Source organism: Globicephala melas, chromosome 10 (genome assembly GCF_963455315.2).
Source record: "Globicephala melas chromosome 10, mGloMel1.2, whole genome shotgun sequence".
In the NCBI taxonomy this organism is placed as follows: domain Eukaryota; kingdom Metazoa; phylum Chordata; class Mammalia; order Artiodactyla; family Delphinidae; genus Globicephala; species Globicephala melas.
Window position 1 is genome coordinate 49746135 of NC_083323.1, and position 22516 is coordinate 49768650.

The 22516-nt window shown below is 38.4% G+C and overlaps 1 protein-coding gene across 8 annotated transcripts in view; it reads left to right on the plus strand.

Annotated features, from left to right (window-relative positions):
• The window catches only part of GRIP1 (glutamate receptor interacting protein 1), a 697619-nt gene that overhangs the window by 470667 nt on the left and 204436 nt on the right, over window positions 1-22516 (plus strand). For 6 of the 8 annotated variants that reach the window (XM_060306085.1, XM_030866357.2, XM_060306090.1 and 3 more), the window contains exon 2: window positions 16987-17067. The exons of the other annotated variants lie outside the window; for them this stretch is intronic. In XM_060306085.1, the coding sequence (XP_060162068.1) occupies window positions 16987-17067 (81 nt within the window). The remainder of the gene's footprint in view (window positions 1-16986; window positions 17068-22516) is intronic. 8 annotated transcript variants of the gene reach the window in all.

The window sequence follows — 22516 nt, forward strand, 5'->3', positions numbered from 1 at the left end:
AGAGACCGATTTTCAGCTTGTATTTTGGAAATTGAGTCTGGACAATATTTATTTTTCCAGTTTCATGAGGAATTTGTCAGCAGTAGGGACTATCTGATCATTTATTTGTAAAGTAATTTTTCAGCAGTTGACATTTGTTTCCGTTTACACGACACTTGGTTAACAGGAAAAAGAAAGAAAGAAAAAAGAAGAAAAAATATTGAGCCACTGAACCAGGTTGGAAAGTTACCTTAGTTATAAGATTTCATCGTGTCACTGATTGTCAGAGCAACAGGTGAGGGTTTAAAGGCTATTTTCATGGTAATCAAACCTAGGCAAGAATGCTCCTCTCCACAGCTCAATGCGAATCATTCTTTTCTTCTAATGACACCCAGCATTGATTCACACACTGGCACAAGATTCAGACCTCTTAAAATAAAGTCATCCTGATTGCATTTTGTTTCCTCTCATTTTCCCATCAATCTTGACCCCATTCTAGGAACTACCATACTGAAATTTTCTAAATGTAGAAATCTTTGCAGTAATATCATTAAAAGAAGAGTTCTTGGAGAGCCCTGATTTTATAGAAGGCTCCATCTTTCTCTCTACAGTTTACATTAGAAATGCCAAAAAGTTCCCAGACAAGGAGCAAAAAAAAAAGTGATTTAAGTAATCAAGAGATATGATCATATAAATGATCAAGTTTTGAAGCTGTGACGGTTGTTATTGGAATGTTAAAAAAAAAAACCACTCTCAATCTTATTTTTTTAATTTTATTTATTATTTTTTCACTCTCAGTCTTTTTAATGAAAATATTTTTAACATTTTTCATTAGTTATCTCAAGAAAATCTATGTACTGTTTTAATTATTTTCCACAAAATTTCCTTCAGTCTAAGTTGTGATCAATATGTATTCAAGTAACTTAATTTTCTATTATTCATTGGTCAAAAAATTGGGGGGAACCCTAATTTCTCCAAATGTCTTATTTATTTCTATTGATCCTACCATACAGGTCTAGTTGCTATTACATAAAATCATTGATTCATGTGACCGTCCAAGAATACTCAGATATGGTATAACCTGTTTATGCCCACATGAATACTTTCTCCTGAAGAATGGTACACTTTTAAAATAAGAATTAACAGGTGTGGTTTTAAACAGTCAATACTCACTATGCTGAAGTAATTCATGTTTTTTATCAGATTATTATTCTAATGCTTAGAACTTATTGAACCTAGGCATATTTCACAGTGTTGAGGTACAGAGAATGCCAGCTGGCATAATCTGATGGTCAAACCAAAGGTTTACAGCAGATAGGCCTCCCTACATATAGAAAATGTAGAAGCTGTACTGAAAATAAGATTTTAAAGTTTTTAATTGGGGTCTGATATGGTAATGAAAGTGAGTTTTATGGCACAGAGTCCATCCCTCTAGAAATTTTTGGTGATGAGGCCTATGACTCTTGTTCATCTGTCCTCGCTGGAAACAATACTAGGAAGAAGCAGCGGAGTTAGCATTTGTGATTCAGACACACAAGCAATAGGAATGCCAGAGGCAGAAAATGTGCAATTTCATGCTCATTAATTTCAGAGAGGATTTACAAATTAACCTGGCTCGAGATATTACTCTTCCAAAAGGCCTGCAGGCATCATGGAGCAGTACAGTTACCACAGACCACGTCCACAAGGTTGACCAGATGCTTGGGGGCCACAGTGGTCCTATTTATTCCCACGTGAAGATTATAGGTCACGTTCTGTGCTGGAGACCTTCCTTGCACATGCAAGGAAGCGACTTTGTGTCTGAAACAAAAGAGATAGTACCATGAGGATGCTTCCCCCATGTCCCTTCTACGAGGTAGAACATAAGTTTTCATTTTCAGTTGTTCTTTACTAGCTAGATGGTAGTAACTCAATGCTATTTTCTCTCTCCACTTTAAAGTGTAAGTTGACTAATAGATTATTAATACAGTCAACCAAGTGCTGTAGGTAATCTGACCTTAGATGTATCCAGGTACCCCCATAAAGGGTTAGGACTGTTAAAGGGTTTAAAGTGGATCAAGAGAAGATGAAATTTACTCAAAACCATACATTGCAACAGTTTCATTTCCATTTGAGGAATTCATTCCATAAGCAAGTTGATAATTCTAGTATTTGAGGTCTGGGGATAGTATTGAAGCCATTCTGCCAGGTTCTTTATGGGCTGCCACTGACACAATCAGGTGACAATCAGGACAGGTGGATCCTCACTAGTTTTGCCTTTGCTGTTGGCCAAATCAATTAGAGCAGGTCTTTCTTCAATGTGTGTGCAGATCACCTGGAGATTTTGTTAAATGTAGGCTCTGTTGCATAGGTCTGGAGTGGGGCCTGAGATTCGCCATTTCTGACAAGCTCCTAGGTGGTGCCCGTGCTGCTCATCTGTGGACCTCATTTTGAGTAGCAAGGCGTTAGATAATGGAGCAGTGAGGGAGAAAGATGGTCTTACAGGACAGGCCAGCAGCAATATGGGCTGTATGGTTGGCATTCTTTTTAGCTGTAATATTTAATCCCTGAAATGGTGACGTGATTGCAATTAATGTAATTTTACAGGACATTCTATCATTATGAATAAACCACTGTATGTTTGGGGGTTTTTTAATCTGTAAACATTTTTTTAAATTGTTATTTTATATTGGAGTGTAGTTGATTTACAGTGTTGTTAGTTTCAGGTGTACAGGAGAGTGATTCAGTTATACACATACATATATCCATTCTTTTTCAGATTCCTTTCCCATATAGGTTATTACAGAGTACTGAGTAGCGTTCCCTGTGCTATACAGTAGGTCCTTGTTGATTATCTATTGTATATATAGTAGTGTGTATATGTTAATCCCAAACTGCTAATTTATTCCTCCCCCCTACCTTTCCCTTTTGGTAACCATAAGTTTGTTTGCTAAGTCTGTGAGTCTGTTTCTGTTTTGTAAATAAGTTCATTTGTATTATTTTTTCAGATTCCACATAAGTCATATCATATGATATTTATCTTTCTCTGACTTACTTCACTTAGTATGATAATCTCTAGGTCCATCCATGTTGCTGAAAATGGCATTATTTCATTCATTTTTATGGCTGAGTAGTTTTCCATTGTGTGTGTGTGTGTGTGTATACTATATCTTCTTTATTTTATAAGATGGTCTTATAAGACAGGCCTGCAGCAATATGATCTGTATGGTTGGCATTCTTCTTACTTTTTTGTTTTCCTTTTCTTTTTTTTTTTTTTGAATTTTATTTTATTTATTTTTTTATACAGCAGGTTCTTATTAGTTATCCATTTTATACATATTAGTGTATATATGTAAATCCCAATCTCCCAATTCATCCCAACACCACCACCCCTGCTGTTTTCCCCCCTTGGTGTCTATATGTTTGCTCTCTACATCAGTGTCTCAATTTCTGCCCTGCAAACCAGTTCATCTGTACCATTTTTCTAGGTTCCACATATGTGCGTTAATATACGATATTTCTTTTTCTCTTTCTGACTTACTTCACTCTGTATGACAGTCTCTACATTCATCCATGTCTTTACAAATGACCCAATTTCATTCCTTTTTGTACCTGAGTAATATTCCATTGTATATATGTGCCACATCTTCTTTATGCATTCGTCTGTCGATGGGCATTTAGGTTGCTTCCATGACCTGGCTATTGTAAATAGCGCTGCAATGAACATTGGGGTGCATGTGTCTTTTTGAATTATGGTTTTCTCTGGGTATATGCCCAGTAGTGGGATTGCTGGGTCATATGGTAATTCTATTTTTAGTTTTTTAAGGAACCTCCGTACTGTTTTCCATAGTGGCTGTATCAGTTGACATTCCCACCAATAGTGCAGAGGGTTCCCTTTTCTCCACACCCTCTCCAGCATTTGTTGTTTGTAGATATTCTGATAATGCCCACTCTGACTGGTGTGAGGTGATACCTCATTGTAGTTTTGATTTGCATTTCTCTAATACTTAGTGATGTTGAGCAGCTTTTCATGTGCTTCTTGGCCATCTGTATGTCTTCTTTGGAGAAATGTCTACTTAGGTCTTCTGCCCATTTTTGGATTGGGTTGTTTGTTTTTTTAATATTGAGCTGCATGAGCTGTTTATGTATTTTGGAGATTACTTCTTTGTCCGTTGATTTGTTTGCAAATACTTTCTTCCATTCTGAGGGTAGTCTTTTCATCTTGTTTATGGTTTCCTTTGCTTTGCAAAAGCTTTTAAGTTTCATTAGGTCCAATTTGTTTCTTTTTGTTTTATTTCCATTACCCTAGGAGATGGATCAAAAAAGATCTTGCTGTGATTTATGTCAAAGAGTGTTCTTCCTATGTTTTCCTCTAAGAGTTTTATAGTATCCAGTCTTACATTTAGATCTCTAATCCATTTTGAATTTATTTTTGTGTATGGTGTTAGGGAGTGTTCTAATTTCATTCATTTACATGTAGCTGTCCAGTTTTCCCAGCACCACTTATTGAAGAGACTGTCTTTCCTCTCTTGTATATCCTTCCCTCCTTTGTCATGATTAGTTGACCATAGGTGCATGGGTTTATCTCTGGGCTTTCTATCCTGTTTCATTGATCTATATTTCTGTTTTTGTGCCAGTACCGTATTGTCTTGATTACTGTAGCTTTGTAGTACAGTCTGAACTCAGGGAGTCAGATTCCTCCAGTTCTGTTTTTTTCCCTCAAGACTGCTTTGGCTATTCGGGGTCTCTTGTGTCTACCTACAAATTTAAACATTTTTTTTCTAGTTCTGTAAAAAATGCCATTGGTAATTTGATAGGAATTGCATTGAATCTGTAGATTGCTTTGGGTAGTAGAGTCATTTTCACAATATTGATTCTTCCAATCCAAGAACATGGTATATCTCTCCATCTGTTTGTATCATCTTTAATTTCTTTCATCAGTGTCTTATAGTTTTCTGCCTACAGGTCTTTTGTCTCCCTACGAAGGTTTATTCCTAGGTATTTTATTCTTTTTGTTGCAGTAGTAAATGGGAGTGTTTCCTTAATTTCTCTTGCAGATTTTTCATCATTAGTGTATAGGAATGCAAGAGATTTCTGTGCATTAATTTTGTATCCTGCAACTTTACCAAATTCATTGATTAGCTCTAGTAGTTTTCTAGTAGCATCTTTAGGATTCTCTACATATAGTATCATGTCACCTGCAAACACTGACAGTTTTACTTCTTCTTTTCCAATATGTATTCCTTTTATTTCTTTTTCTGCTCTGGCTGCCGTGGCTAGGACTTCCAAAACTATGTTGAATAATAGTGGTGAGAGTGGACATCCTTGTCTTGTTCCTGGTCTTAGAGGAAATGCTTTCAGTTTTTCACCATTGAGAATGATGTTTGCTGTAGGTTTGTCATATATGGCCTTTATTATGTTGAGGTAGGTTCCCTCTATGTCTGCTTTCTGGAGAGTTTTTATCATAAATCGGTGTTGAATTTTGTCAGAAACTTTTTCTGTATCTATTGAGATGATCATATGGATTTTCTTCAATTTGTTAATATGGTGTATCACATTGATTGATTTGCATATACTGAAGAATCTTTGCATCCCTGGGATAAATCTCACTTGATCATGGTGTATGATCCTTTTAATGTGCTGTTGAATTCTGTTTGCTAGTATTTTGTTGAGGATTTTTGCATCTATATTCATCAATGGTATTAGTCTGTAATTTTCTTTCTTTTTAGTATCTTTGTCTGGTTTTGGTTTCAGGGTGATGGTGGCCTCATAGAATGAGTTTGGGAGTGTTCCTTCCTCTGCAGTTTTTTGGAAGAGTCGAGAAGGATGGGTGTTAGCTCTTCTCTAAATGTTTGATAGAATTCACCTGTGAAGCCATCTGGTCCTGGACTTTTGTTTGTTGGAAGATTTTTAAATACAATTTCAATTTCATTACTTGTGATTTGTCTGTTCATATTTTCTATTTCTTGCTGGTTCAGTCTTGGAAGGTTATACCTTTCTAAGAATTTGTCCATTTCTTCCAGGTTGTCCATTTTATTGGCATAGAGTTGCATGCAGTAGTCTCTTAGGATGCTTTGTATTTCTGCAGTGTCTGTTGTGACTTCTCCTTTTTCATTTCTAATTTTATTGATTTGAGTCCTCTCCCTCTTGATGAGTGTGGCTAACGGTTTATCAATTTTGTTTATCTTCTCAAAGAACCAGCTTTTAGTTTTATTGATCTTTGCTATTGTTTTCTTTGTTTCTATATCATTTATTTCTGCTCTGATCTTTATGATTTCTTTCCTTCTGCTAACTCTGGAGTTTTTTTGTTCTTCTTTCTCTAGCTCCTTTAGGTGTAAGGATAGATTGTTTATTTCAGATTTTTCTTGTTTCTTGAGGTAGGCTTATATTGCTATAAACTTCCCTCTTAGAACTGCTATTGCTGCATCCCATAGGTTTTGGATCATCATCTTTTCATGGTCATTTGTCTCTACATATTTTTTGATGTTTTCTTTGATTTCTTCAGTGATCTCTTCATTATTTGGTAACATATTATTTAGCCTCCATATGTTTGTGTTTTTTTACGGTTTTTTCCCTGTAATTCATTTCTAATCTCCTAGAGTTGTGGTCAGAAAAGATGCTTGATATGATTTCAATTTTCTTAAATTTACCGAGGCTTCATTTGTGATCCAAGATTTGATCTATCCTGGAGAATGTTCCGTGTGCACTTGAGAAGAAAGGGTAATCTGCTCTTTTTGGATGGAATGTCCTATAAATATCAATTAGATCTATCTGCTCTATTGTGTCATTTAAAGCTTGTGATTCCTTATTAATTTTCTGTTTGGATGATCTGTCCATTGGTGTAAGTGAGGTGTTAAAGTCCCCCGCTATTATTGTGTTACTGTCGATTTCCTCTTTTATAGCTGTTAGCAGTTGCCTTATGTTTTGAGGTGCTCTGATGTTGGGTGCATATTTATTTGTAATTGTTATATCTTCTTCTTGGGTTGATCCCTTGATCATTATATAGTGTCCTTCCATGTCTCTTGTGACATTCTTTATTTTTAAGTCTATTTTATTTGATATGAGGATTGTTACTCCAGCTTTCTTTTGATTTCCATTTGCGTGGAATATCTTTTTCCATCCCCTCACTTTCAGTCTGTATGTGTCCCTAGGTCTGAAATGGGTCTCTTGTAGACAGCATATATATGGGTCTTGCTTTTGTATCCATTCAGTAAGCCTGTGTCTTTTGGTTGGAGCATTTAATTCATTCACGTTTAAGATAATTATTGATATGTATGTTCCTGTTACCATTTTCTTAATTGTTTTGGGTTTGTTTTTGTACCTCCTTTTCTTCTCTTATGTGTCCCACTTAGAGAAGTTCCTTTAGCATTTGTTGTAGAGCTGGTTTGGTGGTGCTGAATTCTCTTAGCTTTTGCTTGTCTGTGAAGCTTTTGATTTCTCCGTCGATTGTGAATGAGATCCTTGCTGCATAGAGTAATCTTGGTTGTAGGTTCTTCCCTTTCATCACTTTAAGTATGTCATGCCTCTGGCTTGTAGAGTTTCTGCTGAGAAATCAGCTATTAACCTTATGGGAGTTCCCTTGTATTTTATTTGTTATTTTTCCCTTGCTGCTTTCAGTAATTTTTCTTTGTCTTTAATTTTTGCCAATTTGACTGCTACGTGTCTCAGCGTGTTTCTCCTTGGGTTTATCCTGTATGGGACTCTCTGTGCTTCCTGGACTTGGGTGACTATTTCCTTTCCCATGTTAGGGAAGTTTTCCACTGTGATCCCTTCAAATATTTTCTCAGGTCCTTTCTCTCTCTCTTCGCCTTCTGGAACCCCTATAATGCAAATGTTTGTGTGATTAATGTTGTCCCAGAGGTCTCTTAGGCTGTCTTCATTGCTTTTCATTCTTTTTCCTTTATTCTGTTCTGCAGCAGTGAATTCCACCATTCTGTCTTCCAGGTCAGTTATTCATTCTTCTGCCTCAGTTATTCTGCTATTGATTCCTTCTAGTGTATTTTTCATTTCAGTTTTTGTATTGTTCATCTCTGTTTGTTTGTTCTTTAATTCTTCTAGGTCTTTGTTAGCTCTTCTAGGTCTTCTAGGTCTTGCATCTTCTCAATCTTTGCGTCCATTCTTTTTCCGAGGTCCTGGATCATCTTCACTCTCATTATTCTGAATTCTTTTTCTGGAAGGTTGCCTATCTCCACTTCATGTAGTTGTTTTTCTGGGGTTTTATCTTGTTCCTTCATCTGGTACATAGCCCTCTGCCTTTTCATCTTGTCTGTCTTTCTGTGAATGTGGTTTTCATTCCACAGGCTGCTGGATTGTAGTTCTTCTTGCTTCTGCTGTCTGCCCTCTGGTGGATGAGGCTACCTTAGAGGCTTGTGCAAGTTTCCTGATGGGACAGACTGGTGGTGGGTAGAACTGGCTGTTGCTCTGGTGGGCAGAGCTCAGTAAAACTTTAATCCACTTGTCTGCTGATGGGTGGGGCTGGGTTCCCTCCCTGTTGGTTGTTTGGCCTGAGGCAACCCAACACTGGAGCCTACCCCGGCTCTTTGTTGGGGCTAATGAGGGACTCTGGGAGGGCTCATACCAAGGAGTACTTCCCAGAACTTCTGCTGCCAGTGTCCTTGTCCTCACGGTGAGACACAGCCACCCCCCGCCTCTGCAGGAGACCCTCCAACACTAGCAGCTTGGCCTGGTTCAGTCTTCTATGGGGTCACTGGTCCTTCCCCTGGGTCCCAATGTACACACTACTTTTGTGTGCCCTTCAAGAGTGGAGCCTCTGTTTCCCCAGTCCTGTTGAAGTCCTGCCATCAAATCTCACTAGCCTTCGAAGTCTGATTCTGTAGGAATTCCTCCTCCCCTTGCAGGACCCCCAGGTTGGGAAGCCTGATGTGGGGCTCAGAACCTTCACTCCAGTGGGTGGAATTCTGTGGTATTAGTGTTCTCCACTTTGTGTTCACTCACCCAGCGGTTATGGGATTTGATTTTATTGTGATTGCGCCCCTCCTGCCGTCTCATGTGGCTTCTCCTTTGTCTTTGGATATCTTTTTTGGTGAGTTCCAGTGTCTTCCTGTCTATGATTGTTCAGCTGTTTTCCTCAGTTAGCATTCATTTCAGCTGTAACATTTGATCCCTGAAATGGTGGTGTGATTGTGATTAATATAATTTTAGAGGACATTCTGTCAGTGTGAAGAAACCACCATACATTCGTTTTTAAAATGAAGTTTTGCTCTGTTTGGATGTTTTTTAGTGTTCAGAATCAAAAGACCTGGTCCCCTTTAAGAATATAGAGCACATCAGTGTCAGAATGAGAAAACTGTAAGGAAACCTGCAGAGTAAAGGATAGGCAATGATGCCATGCAGATGCAAAACAAATAACAAAGAGGAGAGAAATAGCTTGGAGTAGGGGAAATCATCTCTTCATAGGAGAGGGACTGTAATGGAGCAGCTCACTGCCTCTGCCTCCTGCCTTCAAGCTCAGATCTTTCTTGCTCCCTTCTGATTTAAACCTAGTTGTGTGGCCCACTTTACCCCAGTAGGGAAGAAGATGAAATTAATTTATTCTCAAAAAGTCATGCCAAAGCAATAGAGCTAAAGTCTATGTAGCACCCAGAAGCCTGTGACTCTAGGAGAGATTAAGGGTGTACTTTTCATTTGCCCTAGAGAAACAGGGTCATTTTAATCAGGAATTAAGAACTGTTTTGGATTGCAGAGGAATATTTGGCCATATCATTGAGTTTGCATTTCTTTAAATTATGCTGGGCATTGTGCTTGTAGTTATACCTTGTCTTAATAAGTAGAGAAAGACAGAATTAAGATCTATGATCAAAACCATGTGACAGCTAGCCTTCAGGAAATCTTGCTTAAATTTTAGAGTATGCCATCAAACCAGCAAGGCAGCAAACTGAACTGGAGGTCTAATGTCAAAACGAGAGAAACATATTATCTCTGGCTGCTTTTTTGCTCCATTGTCAATCTCTGTCACTACTACAAAACTGACAGTGGAGCAAACAAGCAGGCAGAGATAATATGCAAATTAATAGCTGTAGCTCTGTGCATATGTACTCCTGTTTTCTAACAAGGGCGAGTTGCATTGTCTTAGGGCCGTGGTTTGTGGTTTGTCAGCTGTTTTCAAGAGTCAAGATGCTCCTTTGTGTCCCAATTTCTGAGTTTTATATCATTAGTATATATTGAATTTATTAAATGCTTTTTTCTGAATTGTCTGTGATAATAGTTCTCTTTATCTCCTTTGTTCTGGGAATTTTCTAAATTGCAGCAACTGATTTTCAAATGTTAACAAGAATTTGAAAAAGAATAGATATATGTATAACAATCACTTTGCTGTACACATGAAACTATCACACCATTGTTAACTATACTTTAATATAAAATAAAAAGTTTATAAAAATAAAAAAATAAATTCTCACTATGGCTTTTGTAAATTTATTAAAAATAAAATGTATGCCTGGAGTATAACCCAATTGAATGTGATGAATTATTTGTCTTTTTAAAAAAATTTTTAAAGATTTAGTTTTTTTAAATATATTGTCAGTTTTTCTTATTTTTGGTTCTGTTTTAGATGCACTGTGCTGTAATTTTTCTTCCTTGTAATATTTTTGTCTTACTTTTCTACCAAGACCATGTTGCTCAAACTTACAAAAAAAAAAGAGAGAGAGAGAGAGAGAGAGAAACAGACAATCTGTAGTATGTTCCCGCTGGGCTGGGATAAAATGTTCACAAGACCCAAGTACTGGAAAGATTATGGTCCCACACCACACAAAACTTCCAGGCTAGCTGAAAATTAACATTGCCTGTTTCTTGATTTTTCTGATTGCAAAATTCTGCACTAATTCATCACAGTGGAGCTACCTTTCTCCTACGGGGTCCCACCTCCACCAGTACCCTGAGCCTATGCTCATTTTGCCCCTCAGCTAATGAACCACATGCTCCAGTCTCCAACCTATGACGTAATAAGGATTCCTCCATCACTATTCATTAATGGTGAATATAAAATTGGATATAATATGAGTCTTATTATCTTATATCCACTTTCTTAGTTTGCACATAGTAGGCACTAAAATTTGTGGAATGTAATTGAATTCTAGGGACAGATTATTTCCTTCACAATGGATTTCATTTTGTTCACTCACGAGAAACAGTTTTCTTCTGCGTTCGTAACGATGTGCATGAACGTTGTGGCATGAGCTGGCTGTCTCCCTCCCTGCTGCTAGGAAATGGTCATAATGTTTAATTGCACAAAATGCCTTTTTTTCCCTAATCAAGAAGTTGAGGGATTTTCTGGCTTAGCAGGCGCCTCAATTGTGCATAATTAGTTGCTAGGAATTGTTTAGCATAGACTGATTAGTCTCAGCCAAAGGAAATTAAATTTTTTTTTTCAATAAAGCCCTGGGCTTCCCTGGTGGCGCAGTAGTTGAGAGTCCGCCTGCTGATGCAGGGCACACGGGTTCGTGCCCCGGTCCGGGAGGATCCCACATGCCACGGAGCGGCTGGGCCCGTGAGTCATGGCCGCTGAACCTGCGCGTCTGGAGCCTGTGCTCCGCAACAGGAGAGGCCGCAACAGTGAGAGGCCCGCGTACCGCAAAAAAAATAATAAAATAAAAATAAAGCCCTGAAAACAGCTAGAGATTCTTGAAACCATAGTCATATCCGGTTTCTCTGGGAAGCCCAGACTCTGGGAATGGGAGAAGTAGAAGATGGAGACAAGGACCCGCCTGATTACACATGGATGCTATTTGATGCCAGGCAACCATTCAAGGAGACGTGAGTCCATTCCTCAAGATGGGTTTCTCCCAACTGCAGCATGGGCTTTGGTTGTGATGCAGAATGAAACCTTGCTTCTTAGGTGCCTGCCATTTGCTTCCCAAGTTTGTAAATACCAGCTTCACTCGGAACATGTAATCAAAACAAATGATCTGTGTTTGCCGCTCCTGTGTTTGGCACATAAGGAGAGTGGCCAAATTAGGGAAAATAAGAGGGATAGATGGGTCCCTGCCATTGTTCCACTTCTGTTTTAAGTACATGCTTGACTAAGCCCTTTCTGTGTCTCTGTCACAGTGTCAATTCTCCATTTAACGGAGGGCATTTTCCCTAGCCTTATGGGATGTCACCGTAAAGGGGACCCGTGCTCTTTCTTGTTACGACCAACGGCAATGGGTGGCCATCATATGTGACAGTGATTATCTAGCTGCTAAGATGTCATGTTAAAAGGCTGACAGTTCTGATACCCTGATGTGCCCTTGATGATTACTTGCAGCATTCACTTCAGTGAGCAGTGACTCACTAGCTCAATGCCTCCTTTGCCCCTATAGTGACTTTCCATAAGGATCCCTTGTTAACATGATCCACCATCAAAGTCAAGGTTGGGCATCCGGTATGAAAATCAGAATTCTTTTGTTTAAAGGCATTATGTTAAAGGTTGTTCGATAAACCTTTCTGTAGTCTGAACGAAAATTAAAGGAAATATATTTTAATATTATTTTTATAAAGAGTCACAGATTTTGAACATACAATAGGGCAATACTTAATAGCTGTTAGGTGGTGATGTGGCTTTAAAAGCAATAGGGTGTAAACCTAGAAACTGAAATCAGAAGGAGGAGGCAGGGTAGCTCGTAACTAATGTTTGACTTTCTTCAGTTTGCTTACTTACAATAAATGCTCTAGTTTGAAAAGTTAAATGCAGTCTAATCATCTATCAGCAATTTTATTTAACGAATGCATACTATGAGTCAGGCACTGTTCTAGAGACATTATCTATAGATTGATTCCTTCCTTTGTTATTTGAGCTATTTTTTAATTCACTTACATAATTAGATGGAACTGGAAAGTCTATTTAGTGTCTTCCTGATAAATCAAAGAAGTATTACCATAGATCTTATAATTCACTGAAACTTTTGAGGCCTTTACTGAGGAACAGTGAACTGTATTGGCATTTATTTTATTTTTTTAATTGAAGTATAGTTGATTTACAATGTGCTGATTTCTGCTGTACAGCAAAGTGACTCAGTTATACACATATATACATTCTTATTTTATATTCTTTTCCATTATGGTTTATCCCAGGAGATTTGGATATAGCTCCTGGTGCTATACATTAGGACCTTGTTTATCCATTCTAAATGTAATAGTTTGCATCTACTAACCCCAAAATTCCCAGTCCATCCCTCTCCCTCCCCCCACCCCCGGCAACCACAAGTCTGTTCTCTATGTCTGTGAGTCTGTTTCTGTTTTGTAGATAGATTCAATTGTGCCATATTTTAGATTCCACATATAAGTGATATCATATGATATTTGTCTTTCTCTCTCTGACTTCACTCAGTATGACAATCTCTAGGTCCATCCATGTTGCTGCAAATGGCATTATTTCATTCTTTTTTATGGCTGAGTAATATTCCATTGTATATATGTGCCACATCTTCTTTATCCATTCCTCCATCGATGGACATTTAGGTTGCTTCCATATCCTGGCTATTGTAAATAGTGCTGCACTGAACATTGGGATACATGTATCTTTTCAAATTATGGTTTTCTCCAGATATATTCCCAGGAGTGGGATTGCTGGATCACATGGTAGCTCTATTTTTAGTTTTTTTTAAGGAACCTCCATACTGTTCTCCATAGTGGCTATACCAACAGTGTAGGAGGGGTCCCTTCTCTCCACACCTTCTCCACCATTTGTTATCTGTAGACTTTTTAATGATGGCCATTCTGACCGGTGTGAAGTGGTAACCTCGTCGTACTTCTGATTTGCATTTCTCTAATAATTAGTGATGTGGAGCATCTTTTCATGTGTACTGGCATTTATTTAAAATTTTCGTCTTCAAATAAGTGACCTTAAAGGTATAAATTGGTTCTGCAGTACAATTTAAATTTACTTATTTTAGGCAAATAAGTATATGGAAGAGAGGGAAGTGAGATTTATCTATACACACAAAAGCAACTGGCTAAGATTGCTCATTTTTGTAGACTTCTCCAAAGTAATTGACTTACATGATGCCAGGTGTCTGCTGGAGTGGTGTGTCCAGTGTGGCCTGTGTGATGCCGAAATGTGTGATACCTGATAACCTATCAAATCTTGTTGTCTATCCAAGAGGAAATAACATAAGGAGGACAGAGCACAGAAATAGGAATAAAAGAAATTCAGTCTAGACTCATTCTAGATGCAGGTCCTTCTATAAATTTTCATCTCTGGGCCTCAAGTCCTGACTCTAAAATGAAAGAGTGGTCTAGAGCATCCCTTATAATCATGAGATTCTAGTGATATATCTACAAATGGCCATTAAAGGACTTAAGAGAAAACTACCATGGAAGACTCCACAGCTCTCCATGACTGTCTGCTCCCCAGACATTCTTGCCCTTGAATATCCTATTATGGAGCCATCAGCCACTGATTCATTCAGTGTCTTCCCTCTGTTTCTATCTTCAAAGTTTGAATCAAGAATTGACTTTGCGTAAATCACATCAAGAGAATTGATGCGTATTCTCTGATGGGTAGGTTTTTACAAAAGGCCTACGATGCCTCCTGGAGGTTTAAATTAAAGATATATTGTTAGGAAAAAGTTTCTTTAAAAGCAAATGTTAAAAGGCGCCATGCTGCTCTGTTGCTATGCTCTCCTTAACTCATGATGAATGTTGCCGAGATTCTGCCTCACGTCCATTAAGAATTATTGCTTTCACCTTAACTTCGGTAAGCTATTCTCAGATAATATCAAACTTATTTCACTCTGGTCCTTTGACCAATGCAAATTTTGACTTCTAGGTAATTGTCTACTTCTTCCTGTGTTCAGCAAGGACACTCTTGATACTGGGAGTGAGGCTGGGCGCTGGGGAGTGGATAAGCAGAGGCTGGCCAGGTGGCCATCTATAATTCAGTTTCAACCTTTTAAGGATGTGTATAACTAGACTTCTCGGCTCTAAATCAAGGATGTTTTCAAATATAAATGAGAAAATAGTTTTACCAGGGTTGACTGCTTCTGTAATGCAAACTGGGTAAATTTCTAAAGATGTGCCTCCTTAAAATAGAGCATCAAGTGCAAAACACCCCAGAGTCTCCTGGTCAAATCTCTTATTGCCCTTTAAGAAAATCCAACACTGAATTCAACCCAAGACTTTAATTGGCTGGACTCTAGACAAATTGAAAACTGAGGAAAGCCCTTAGGCTTCCAAGATGCTGTCCCTTGAAACTGGTCGTCGTGATTGGTATCTCCTGGCTCAGTGCTCTGTACTCATAAATACACAGTTTCAAAGTTTTAGATAATAAAAGGAAATACATTTTTAAACTGGTTTTATAAAGAATCCAGATTTTAACATATAGTAAGTTTGTTTTAATGGGTGCTATATAGAGCATATTGCCTGGTTATTAAATCAACACTGTGAGAAAAGAGTTCAAATACTCAGGTGGGCATGGTATAGCAAAATGAAGACTTTTGTAGTATAATGCTTGCATTTTGTGTTGTGGTTTGTGATTCTACTCAAAATCACATTTGCAAAGAGAAGAGTCAGAGATCTAGGATACTGCTTCCTAAGCAAAAGTGACGCTGTTGAGTGTATTGGTATCTGAAAGTTGGTAGTTTATCTTTATGGTTGGAAGAATTTAAAGAATCGTGTGACAAATGGAATAGAAACATGAAACAGCATGACTGCCATTTTTTAATTGCAGCTTACAGCAGTGTTACTCTTTCGTTTTTGTCATTGCTTACAAAGACCTTGTTAGTTTTATGAAGAAATCGTGAATCATTTCAACCAGAAGAACATCCTAAAGAGGAATCGAGTTCCTCAGTTTTGCGACACAGACTACTTAGTTGGGAGAATTATGCTCTCAGGTGACTAAGTCTTGTTGCTGAATTAAATCCTTGTTATATTTAATAGTTTGCCATGCACAATATAACACTTTTTACTCCTTTAATGATTTCCTATCACAACAGTGACAACAACAACCACAAACTAACCTGATAGTGTGGCCAGAAGTAACCTTTGGGTCATCCAGCTTGAGTAGATCTGCTAGGTAATTATTTTACATTATGTCTGCTCAGGCCAGATACATCCTATTCTTGAAAATGTTTAAGGTTGTCACTCAGACATCTCTTTTACTTTATACAAATGTCCCATGCAAACTAGAAAGAAGATATTTGCCATCCTAGATCATTATTCCTATATTCCAAGACAGACTAAATCCTTTCCTAGATTAAAAAAAAAAAATCACTTTACTTAGAATTTGATGGATCCATCACTTGTATGATTTTGTCACCTGGTGTTTTGCTCATTCAGCTTCGTGCCTGTCACAGGTATACTAGGCTTTAGTCCTCCGGTCTCTTCAGTTGCTCTTTTTCTGGTTCTGCAAGTTATTTCCATCTCTTTCTAAAAGAGGGCACATCAGCTCATTGCAATATATGTCTTCTTTCCCCAAACCATCCTTCCTTCCCTGTTCTTAACCTAGCTTCTCTGGTCTTACTCTGAATGTCCCTGTCCCTTTATTTTCCACTGGATGCCAGTTCCTACTTCCAAGAGGAACCCACTAATTCTGTGTCTTTACTCCCTGCAATACTAATACTCTGTCATCTGCTTCTCTGAAATATAACATTTCATTTCCTTTGTTCTTCTACCTGTTTATTCTTAGTGCCCATTGAGCCGTTTTATTCCTTCTTTGTCTTCTGATTACTGACAGTCACTGATGCTTATTTATCAATGAATATAGGTGACAGGCGAATAATCTGTGTACTGGATTTACAAACTTCTTACCATTCTATGCCTTCATGTGCATTATAGCTTGATCCTGGCAATCCTAAGAGGTGGATGAAAAAGTATATCCCTCTTTCATAGGAGAGGAAACTGATGTTCAGAGCATTTTAAATGACTTGACCTTGTCCTATGGCTAACCCAAGGTTAGGACCCAGGTCTACAGACTCTTTCTGTTGTATCATATCACCTCTCTCTGGCAGAAGGATTGCAGTCCATTGGAAAATCTTCACTACATTAGAAACTGGATGGAAATTAACCAAACCCTTCATTGTACCTTTGCAGATGAGAGTCCCTACACTAAATCCGCCAGCCAGACAAAACCGCCTGATGGAGCATTGGCTGTGAGGAGACAGAGCATCCCAGGTTAGACCAGACTGCTGGATTTTTCAGCTGTTTTCCTTTTGAACCCTGTTATTTGGTGATCCTAAATAGTTCCAACTTGGTAAAAAAAAAAAAAATGCTATTTCATAGGGTGGAGACTGCATTCTACACAACTTGTTCAAACAACGTTCATGAAAGCTAGACTCTGGAAAAGCTTGCAGACTTGTGAAAATTCATCTTGTGTGCAAATCCTTTGTAAAATGACTTGAATTTATATCAGCTCTCACTCATTGACTTACTTTCACCTCTGATTTCAGGGTATGATTCTCACAGCAGCATCTATCCCTTTACTGAGACAAACCGGGCATAACAAATGGTTCAGAATTGCTGTGGCAGATCATATATATGCTGAATAACAAATTACTCTTCTCTTCTTGTTTCGTTGAACTTGGATTTACTTCCATCGAACAACTCTTGTAGAATTCTGGGACTTTTGTTTCCTTAGGAAGCTGTGATTAGGTTCCTTGTAGTACCATAAACGATACCTACTTTTTTCAACAAAAGATTTTTCAGAAATATCTTAAAATGTCTTTATCCCAAACTTCCATATCTTGAAACTTTTGAATTTGAGAATGACATAAACATTCTAAAATTAAAGGAGGAAGGAGATTCAAAATATTATTCAAACTTTATCTGAACTCGGTAATTTGTGGAAAACCTCTTATGGTAGCAGCTATACTTAAGAGAAGGATTAAAAGCATTAATACATTTAGAAATTTATCAAAATTAACGTCTTTCTCTATTATATACAAGTAAATTGAGTACAGCTAAAGCTTAGTGACAGGATTCTAGAGTACAGTAGTTTAACAATCCAGGAGAAACAAAGCAGTGTTTCCAACGTTAAATTGAATGGTTTGGCAAATCTGTCAGTGAAAGGGGAATTTTCCATTTGCGTAAAGAGCGAGATGAGTCCAGTTTCTGCCCTGTTCGTGATTATTATTTATTTTTATAAGAACTACATGTGGTTATTTTTATTCTTATTCTGAAGGCTTAGACTCATAGTGAAAGTACCTGGCTTAGAAAGAGGCATGTTGTGAATGTTACTTATCCTTGTTTGTGTGCTTTGAAGATTCTAAAGTAACTTGCAATTTGTAATTAGATGGCATCACCCAGTGCTGAGATTTCTTCTATTCCATCCTATAAAACGTCATTCTTAGTGCCGATCACGTTTAGAAAAACTACTGCGATCAGCTCTGTGCTGTGCTCTCTGCTTTCTCCTTGTCAGCAATAAGGAAGTACCCAAAGTTTGAAGCTCGAGAATGCCAGTTATCCATCAATTCCTTCTTGGCCTCTCTAATTAGCTGGTGCTCAGTACTCTGCTGGGAAGCGTTGAAGAGACTTCCCACTGTCCTTACCACTTTATGTGGTACTAAAGAAAAGCACCGACTAGTCTCATGTTTTCCTTTCATGGGTTTTCTAGTGTTACATACTAAATTATAACACAGGTTTATGGGCCAGGCTTTTCCTTAAAGTCCATAAGTAGTTTTTAACATTACATATTAGGTACAGAGAAGTTGTTAATTATAATCCTTAGTTCATGACATACAGTGATTCTTCGTAATAGACTTTTTCCTTTTGTTCTTCCTCAGGTCAGTTTTTAAGTCACTGGAATCAGGAACCTTTTCTGTAGGCTTCAGGGGTTATTCTCCTGGAGTTTGAACATGAACAAACACCCTTTTGTTCTCTCTTAGAAGGCAGCAGCCAGAAGGGTTGGGCGTCCTCAAAATCTTCTTAATTATTTAGAACAGCCCAAGAGAAAAAAAGAGTTCACCAGCCGGAAGGCTAAGAAACCAAAGCGATTAATAACTGATGAGGACTTACTGTTATATCTTAAGAAATAACAGTAAATTAGGGAACTTCTTGGAAACTGCGTCCTGACTGAGTTCTGACACTTGGAGTACTGAACCTTTACTGTCTTACCTAAAAATCCCCATTAATTCTTGTTCTGGCAAAAAAAAAAAAAAGGGACTCTCCCCTGATCTTTGGCCAAATACTTAAGTCAAAGGGAGATCTAAATCCAGCATCCAGAAATCTTAACCAGTCACCTACCATGGCAACCTTTATCCCTGTGAAGTCAGAGAGAGAGAGAGGAAAATGCGCAGAGACCTGGAAAATGCACACTCTTTATTATTTGCTGGAGCTTCGGCTGAAAAATCCCAAAGTGTCCTCCCGAGGAATGAAGGTGGACCCCGGGGAGCTAAAAGAGCAAAATCAAAGTTTACAGCCTGTTTTTTTTTTTTTTTTTTTTTTAGCGGTACACGGGCCTCTCACTGTTGTGGCCTCTCCCACTGCGGAGCACAGGCTCCGGACGTGCAGGCTCAGCGGCCATGGCTCACAGGCCTAGCTGCTACGCGGCATGTGGGATCTTCCCAGAACGGGGCACGAACCCGCGTCCCCTGCATCGGCAGGCGGACTCCCAACCACTGCACCACCAGGGAAGCCCTACAGCCTGTTTTTCTTTCTCCTGTGCTTACCTCCCAACCTCACTTCCCTCAAAAGTATTATCACCACCCTGGTAGCAAGGAAAGATGTGTCTAAAGAAAAAAGGCACCAAGGAACTGAAAAAGGCGTAAAGGAAAGCGTGGCTCCTCTACTGGCCCCTGGATCTTCTCAGTGCAAAGGCACTTCTCAGGGCAGATTTTGGTGCCCCAATTCCTGGGCAGTAAGCAAACACCCAGAAGCTGGAATTTTAAAGGAGCTATGGCTTTTCCTCACATCTCTCCCCACCGATCCAATGATGGTGATTGAATTGGATCGTTCATGTGAACACTTTCTCTGATGGAAGGGGGGGAGGTGTAAGGGAGGAAGAGTATAAGGTAGTGGAAGGCATTTTAAAGCTCTCTATACATGTTTTTATGAAAGCTTAAGCTGTTCTTTGAAACTAATTCTATAGAGACCTGATGCTTCCTGGAATAAATATTTGTACACATATACATAGATAAGGTTTCTTAACATGGGTTCCACTATTTCCATGGCATAACAAAGCGTAACTTTTAATAATTCTGACCCAGAGAAGTGACCCTGAATGTTAACAAAAATATAATTTGCTTTTCATTCATATCAAAATCTACTACCACTGTCTAAACTCAAGACTGCTATAGCAGTTATTTTATAATCACAAGTCAAATATGTGTCCTTCATGAAATGACAATTCTAACTGTAAATCCTTTCGGCCCACTCCTGTCTCTTCTCAAAAAAGGGAATGGATTAAACATCTCTTAGGAGCCAAATGCATTTGATTTGGATAAAGGGGAAATGCATTTTTCTTGTTATTTGGAAACGTCATTTTAATCGTGTCTCTTATGGCATAATGTGTAAAAAAAAAAGGTTTTTTAGTCTTTCATAAGGTTTTGTAAAATTTTTAATAACCATGCTAGTAAAAAAGAAATGACACGACTATCTATGACACTGAAGTTTAAATTTAAAGACTTAACATTCTGTTTAAAACTATTAAGGAGGCATATTTCAGTCTCACTTCCGCTCATTTTTTGAGCTCATTTTTGATGAATTCCAAGTACAAAGCTATTTTGAACTAACAGATTCTACTACGCATCTATGATTATTAAAAAGAATCTGTTGGTCTGATCTTCCTTTATTTGAGAGATTACTGGTGAATCAGAGTTTGACCACCTGAGGGTTTGTCCAGATTATTACAGGATATCTGTATGATTCTTGGATTAGCACATTTTACAATAATTTGTGGCTTTAGCCACTTAGAGATGAGGCATTTAATCATGTCTGTCTAATGTTCATGAACGGAAAAGACAGGATACTATACTAGACCTGAAGGCCTAGAGTTAGTGTATTATTTATTTGATTCACATACTTTTTCCAGGTAGGATAGCTTTCTTTGTTTATGCTAGTTTTGACAAAGAATTCTGGGCAATTCACAAAAGCAGGAAGATGTCAAGTGTTCACACCCATTGTCATTTCCAAACTTTGGTGCCCCAGGAAAATTATCTTAACTCTGTAGCCAAAATGAGCCCTCAGAAGTTTGTGTGGGAATTTTTTTTCCTCCTAGAATATGAGAAAAGACATTTATCAATTTGGTCATAATGAAATGAAGATGATATGTCTTTCTTGCTTCTCACATTTGAGTATTTGCAGAGGGTGTACAGATATGGAGCTGAGAGTCTGAAATGCCCATTAGCCCAAGATGTATACACTCACGCTGTTTAGAATACATGGAGGAAGCATTGACACCTACTGAAAAGTCAAAGTGTGGAAAATAATACAGTGCCCTTGGTATCACAGAGAAGCTGGCAACCTTGATTTAAGGGGGAAGGACAGGAATTTTGAAGGTTCTGCCCTCCCTGTTCAGCATTTTCCTCTTTGTTAACACACAATTTGACACTTCATTGGTCTAAATTTTCATGATTATAGTAGATATATAGTGTGACATTTACAATAGGATTTTATAGCTCTAACACTCTTCAGGTGGATGAAGGGCATTTCCTCTGATTTTCGGGCCTGGTTCTCCTTCCTCTGTTTAGTTCCACCATTGAGCTGCTCCAAGAAATGGGCGGGTCTCACAGATGGGAAACCAAACTCAGTTGACTCAAGCAAGTATGTCATGTCATACAAAGCACGGGGCTGCACAATGCCTACGTGTATCAAATCGTCACATTGTACACTTTAAATGTCTTACAGTTCTGTCAGTTACGTAGAGAATTTCAAAGGCCAGAGGTCTCTCCCCCAAGTCTCATTTGTTCCTGTTTGAACAGAAAATGTCTGTGCGATCCTCTAACACCTAAAGAGAAAGTCTGAGCACAATTTAACAATACAATCGACAGGATGAGAGTGATTCATTCGAGAACGTGTGCTGCTATAGAAAAAAGGCCACAAAAAATATGCAACAATAGCTGGAGTCTGTAAATAGAGTGATGCAAAGCAGAACTTATTACTTCTTATGGCAGGTACGCATGAAGGATTTCCCCCGGAGAGCTGATCCACTTTGCTCTGTGGTACACCCTGAGTTCTCAAATAGCGCTGGGCAAAACGAGCAGCTTGATTTGTGTGTTCAGTGCTGCAGCTTTCATTAGCGATTCAGACAAATGACAGTCTATTATGTTTGAACCTCTCTCCTGCCTTCGTAGACACGGGTGGAATATAATGAAGTGGTACATAGGCAGCAAATGATTTTTAAACAATAGTTCTTTCAGCATGCAGTTTAGGGGAAATTATTTGTAATGAATTAGTGCTGTGCTTGGATATTCCCTGAGCCCCGCTGTGTTCCAGGAGTGGTGGCATTTGGTCAATGTCGTGCTCTGGGTACACGAAGTCATAAGAATGACTCTGACGACGGCCAGCACAGCTTCCCAGTGTCTGGAAACATTTCACGAGGAGGCTCAAGGAGACGTGCACAAGAGCCACAGGAGAAAGTCTTTTCTGTCTACTACTTTGGCACTGAAGATAAATGAATTCTCCCGCT